Below are 4,489 nucleotides of genomic sequence, written 5' to 3' on the forward strand. Positions count from 1 at the left end.
GTGTTGCGTGCGTGCGTGTGTGTTATACACTCCTGATATATATATATATATAATACACTCATGATAGGGTCGCATCGTACAATAATTTGCTGCATTAGAGCGTGTTCGCCTATTTGTTTGTAAGTGCCGTTGTAACGTGTTGTGTGCGTGTGTTTTACGATGGTATAGTCATGGGTCTATGCCGCCATCGTGTCAAGCGCCATACTATATCGTTATACTGATAAATTATACTGATAAGTATAACCAAAAAATGTATCATTGAGATATGAAATCCTCGTGACTCGTGACTCGAGATCCGTGTGATCTATTTTCGGTGTTATATATATATCAAGCAGCAGTGATTTTTAGAAGTGTAGGCCTTATTTATTTACCGCATTATCTGTGTTGTTGTCGTTTCGGGCATTTTTGTGAAAAATGAAATATGTAAATTAAAAGTGAGTTAAATATGTATTTTTAATTTCAAAATAAATAGCCTTATCATAATTTAATAACTGTTTATTGGCTTGTCCCGTGCGTAATACGTGTTAACCTAAACACGATAGATAGTAATAAAATCGTCTAAATAAACATTCACACACCAACGATCAAGAAAATAAAAACCATGCTGAATTGAACAACGAAAATATCTTTATTATGGCAAACGCTATATGAGTTCCTTTAGTTATTAAATAATTCGATGCCTATACATACACCCGCGCACCCATGCACGCGCACACACATATACATGCATATATATACGTGCACACACATATATACACGTGTATATATACACGTATATACACGTGTATATATATATATATATATTCGACGTGTCAAATGACCCCAAAACATCTAGAGGTAATAAATCGAAAGAATACACAAATGACCGCACAGGCTACTCGGGCCGTAATAACAGTAATTAATAACATGGTGGTAAATTAACACAAATTGTGTTCACTAGGTACTTCTTACTCTAATGTGATTTTTGCGATGCAGTGCCAGGCTCTGTTGAAAGTGGCTAAAACGAATTTCGTAGTCATGAAGCTGCTAGCAAGTGGACACAAGGGCGATTCGAAGGTACTCATTCCTCGCTGTTGTAGTTGAGTTATCGTGCGGCTATACAATATAGATCGAAGCGTGAAAATTTCAGTCAGGTTGCCTCGGGTAGCCGGGATTTGTTTGAGATGGACCTCATTTCACTTTTCTCGACAGTTTGGTCTGCCATAAGAGTTCAGCTGGGAGTGTTAAAAGCTCACATATTTCTGCATCCGGCGTTGCACTGGCCCTGCCCTTCTTAACCCAGGGATGCGATGCCAGAAACAAAATATTCATCTTAACATTAGTCTTGACATTAGCTTTATTCTCGTAGACCGTCTATGCACTGCGTGCACTAGTACTCGTAACTTTTAATTTCATAATTTTTTGACTTTGATTAGTGAAAAAGTTAGGACTAACGTTAAGACTAATTTTGTGTCGGACAATGCGCCCCTGCACAACACTGAAGGGCGACTAGCCCAGGTGCACTACCCAGCATGAACCAAACTCCCACCCCACCCCTGCCTGCCTACTCCTACCAAACCACACCCTCGCCTGCCTACGCCCTCCAATTCCGATTTTCTGATATTTTCAATAAAGATTCCGATTCTGTGAGATGGCCTGAAATTGCATCTAAGGGCACTGAAAGTTCCAAAAAGTCACTATTTTCGTCTTTTTTTTTAGACAAATGCCACTTACATCTCTGATTTCAGGAGCCGCCGGAGTTTCTCTTCACGCCGCACAAGGCTTTCCCGATCATTCGTATCACGTGATGGGGCCGGGCCGCTCGTTCCTCACCCCGTGTCGCTATGCCTTCACAGTGGTCGAGAGAGAGAAGTGGGAGAGAGAGAGCGAGAGCGAGAGAGAGAGAGAGAGAGAGAGGGAGAAGCGCGAGAGAGAGATGGAGAGAGAGAGAAAGAAACAGAGAGAGAGCGAGAGAGAGAAAGAGGGGGAGAGAGAGAGACTAAGAGGGGGAAAAGAGAGAGGGGGACAGAGAGAGAGCGAGAGAGAGGGGAGGAGGAGAGAGAGAGAAAGAAAGAGAGACGTCGGAGAGGAAGGAGATAGAGAGAGAGAAAGGTCTGCAGCGCCGCGAAAGAGAAGAGAGAGTTGGAGAGGACAGAATGAGTGCGAGAGTAAGAGAGGGAGGAGACGAGAGGAGAGAAGACAGGAGATAGAGAGATGAGAGAGACGAGATGCGGCGCGCGATAGAGAGAGAGAAAGAGAGAAGGAGAGAACGTGAGCACGCGATAGAGAGGGGAGAGAGAGAGAGAGAGAGAGGAGGAGAGACGAGAGAACGCGCCAACTTTTTGTCATGGCGAAAGCTTAATAGGGGACAGCCGCCGATTTCAACGCGTTTGTGAATGCCGGGGGAAAAGAATAGCAAATGTTTTTTCCTGTGTGTGGTTCTAAGCAGCCGACTGTGGTGATTGTGGAGGGCAGGATCATGGATAGAGTCACGGAGTGTATTATTTGCTATATTATATATATAAAATATATATATATTAACACTGAAATCAAGAGTGGGACAATACATAATATATGCCCCGTATGGTGTGTGTTGCGTTGCGTGCCGTTGTTGTCGTGTGCGTGGCGTGCGTGCTTTGTCTGTGTGCGCGCGGCGCGGTGCGTGCGTGTGTTGCGTGCGTGGTTGTGTGTGTTATTACACTCCTTTGATAGGGTCGGAGGAGTATAATAATATTTACGATTATTATATATTATTATATATATTATATATATAATACACTTCATGATAGGGTCGGCATTCGTACAATAATTTGCTGCATTTAGAGGCGTGTTTCGCCTATTTGTTTTGTAATGCCGGTTGTAAACGTGTTGTTGTCGTTCGTGTTTTTACGTGTTATACGTCACGGGGTCTATGGCCGCCAATCGTGTTCAAGCGACCATTCTATATCTAAACTGATAATTTAGCTGATAAGTCATAAAACCAAAAAAATTTTATCCTTGAGATATTTGAATCCTCGTTGACTCGAAGATCCGTTGTGATTATTCTTCGGTTGTTATATTATATCAAGGGCAGCAAGTTGATTTTTGGAGTGTTTTAGGCCCATTTATTATATTTACGCATTATCTATGTGTTTGTAGTTTTCGTGCATTTTTTGTGGAAAAACATTGAAATATTGTAAAATTAAAGAAGGTTATTATATCGTATTTTTAATTTCAAAATAAAATAAGCGCCTTATCAAATTTAATAACTGGTTTATTGGCCTTGTCCCGGTGCGTAATGCGTGTTAACTGAACACGATAAGATAGTTAATAAAATCGTCTAAATAAACATTCACACACCAACGACTCAAAAGAAAATAAACCATGCTTCAAATTGAACAACCGAAAATATCTTTTTTACTTATGGCAAAACGCTATATGGAGTTCCTTTTTTAGTTTAAAATACATTCGTGCCTTATACATTTAACCCCGCGACCTTATGCACGGCCGCACAACCACTATTACATTGCAACTATATATATTTACGTGCAACACATATTAGCATGTATATATAACATATATCTTATATATATATATATTATTCGGGGAGTGTTAAAATTGGCCCAACATCTAGAAGTTAATAAATCGAGGAGAATACACAAATGACCCGCAACGGGGCTACTCGGGCCGTAATAACAGTAATTAATAACATGGTGGTAAATTAACACAAATTGTGTTCACTAGGTACTTCTTACTCTCAAGTCTTAATGTTTATGTACTATACGCCTAATAATTCAACGTAAACGAGGGTTCAAATGCTCCTCTACTACACACAATCTCATCATCTCGCTCGCACGTCAGTGTGGACAAACTCATAGAAAGCAAGGAGTTTCTCATCTTTCCTTCTTTCTCACTTTCTTTCTTGACTATGTTTCTGTGAGCTTGTGCACAGAGAGATAACACCAGAGATGCGATACTATCCCACATTTATTTTAAATACCACCGATGTGTTATTACCGCTAAAGACGGGTTGGTAAAGGATCGTACTTAGTGATAAATATTTATGCAATGAGAGAAAGGTAGAGAAGAGAGAAGGAGAGAGAGGGAGGGGAGAAAAAAAGAGAGAGGAGAGAGAGATGAATGGATGGATGGATGGATGGACGGACGGACGGACGGACGGACGGACGGACGGACGGACGGATGGATGGATGGATGGATAGATAGAAAGACAGACAGATAGATAGAATAATATATAGATAAATACATAGATAGACAGATATATAGATAGATAGATAGATAGATAGATAGATAGATAGATAGATAGATAGATAGATAGATAGATAGATAGATAGATAGATAGATAGATAGATAGATAGATAGATAGATAGATAGATAGATAGATCTCTTGCGCACTGCTCAGAATGGTTGTTGCAAGTCTACCCACGGATCAATCTACTACCGTACTACAGTACTACGGTCGCTGTTTACGCTTGTTTGTTACCGCCATAACACGGCTGCACTCTCCGCAAAC

The 4,489-nt window shown here is 40.6% G+C and overlaps 1 protein-coding gene across 1 annotated transcript in view; it reads left to right on the forward strand.

Annotated features, from left to right (window-relative positions):
- LOC106814619 (N-alpha-acetyltransferase 35, NatC auxiliary subunit-like) overlaps window positions 1-1,787 on the forward strand; it is a 28,764-nt gene extending 26,977 nt beyond the window's left edge. The window contains exons 17-18 of the mRNA XM_014818956.1: window positions 976-1,056; window positions 1,728-1,787. Coding sequence (XP_014674442.1) covers window positions 976-1,056; window positions 1,728-1,787 — 141 coding nt within the window. The remainder of the gene's footprint in view (window positions 1-975; window positions 1,057-1,727) is intronic.
- Window positions 1,788-4,489: the final 2,702 nt, after the last annotated feature.

The sequence above is a fragment of the Priapulus caudatus genome, unplaced genomic scaffold (assembly GCF_000485595.1).
Source record: "Priapulus caudatus unplaced genomic scaffold, Priapulus_caudatus-5.0.1 Scaffold952, whole genome shotgun sequence".
Taxonomy (NCBI): Eukaryota; Metazoa; Priapulida; class Priapulimorpha; order Priapulimorphida; family Priapulidae; genus Priapulus; species Priapulus caudatus.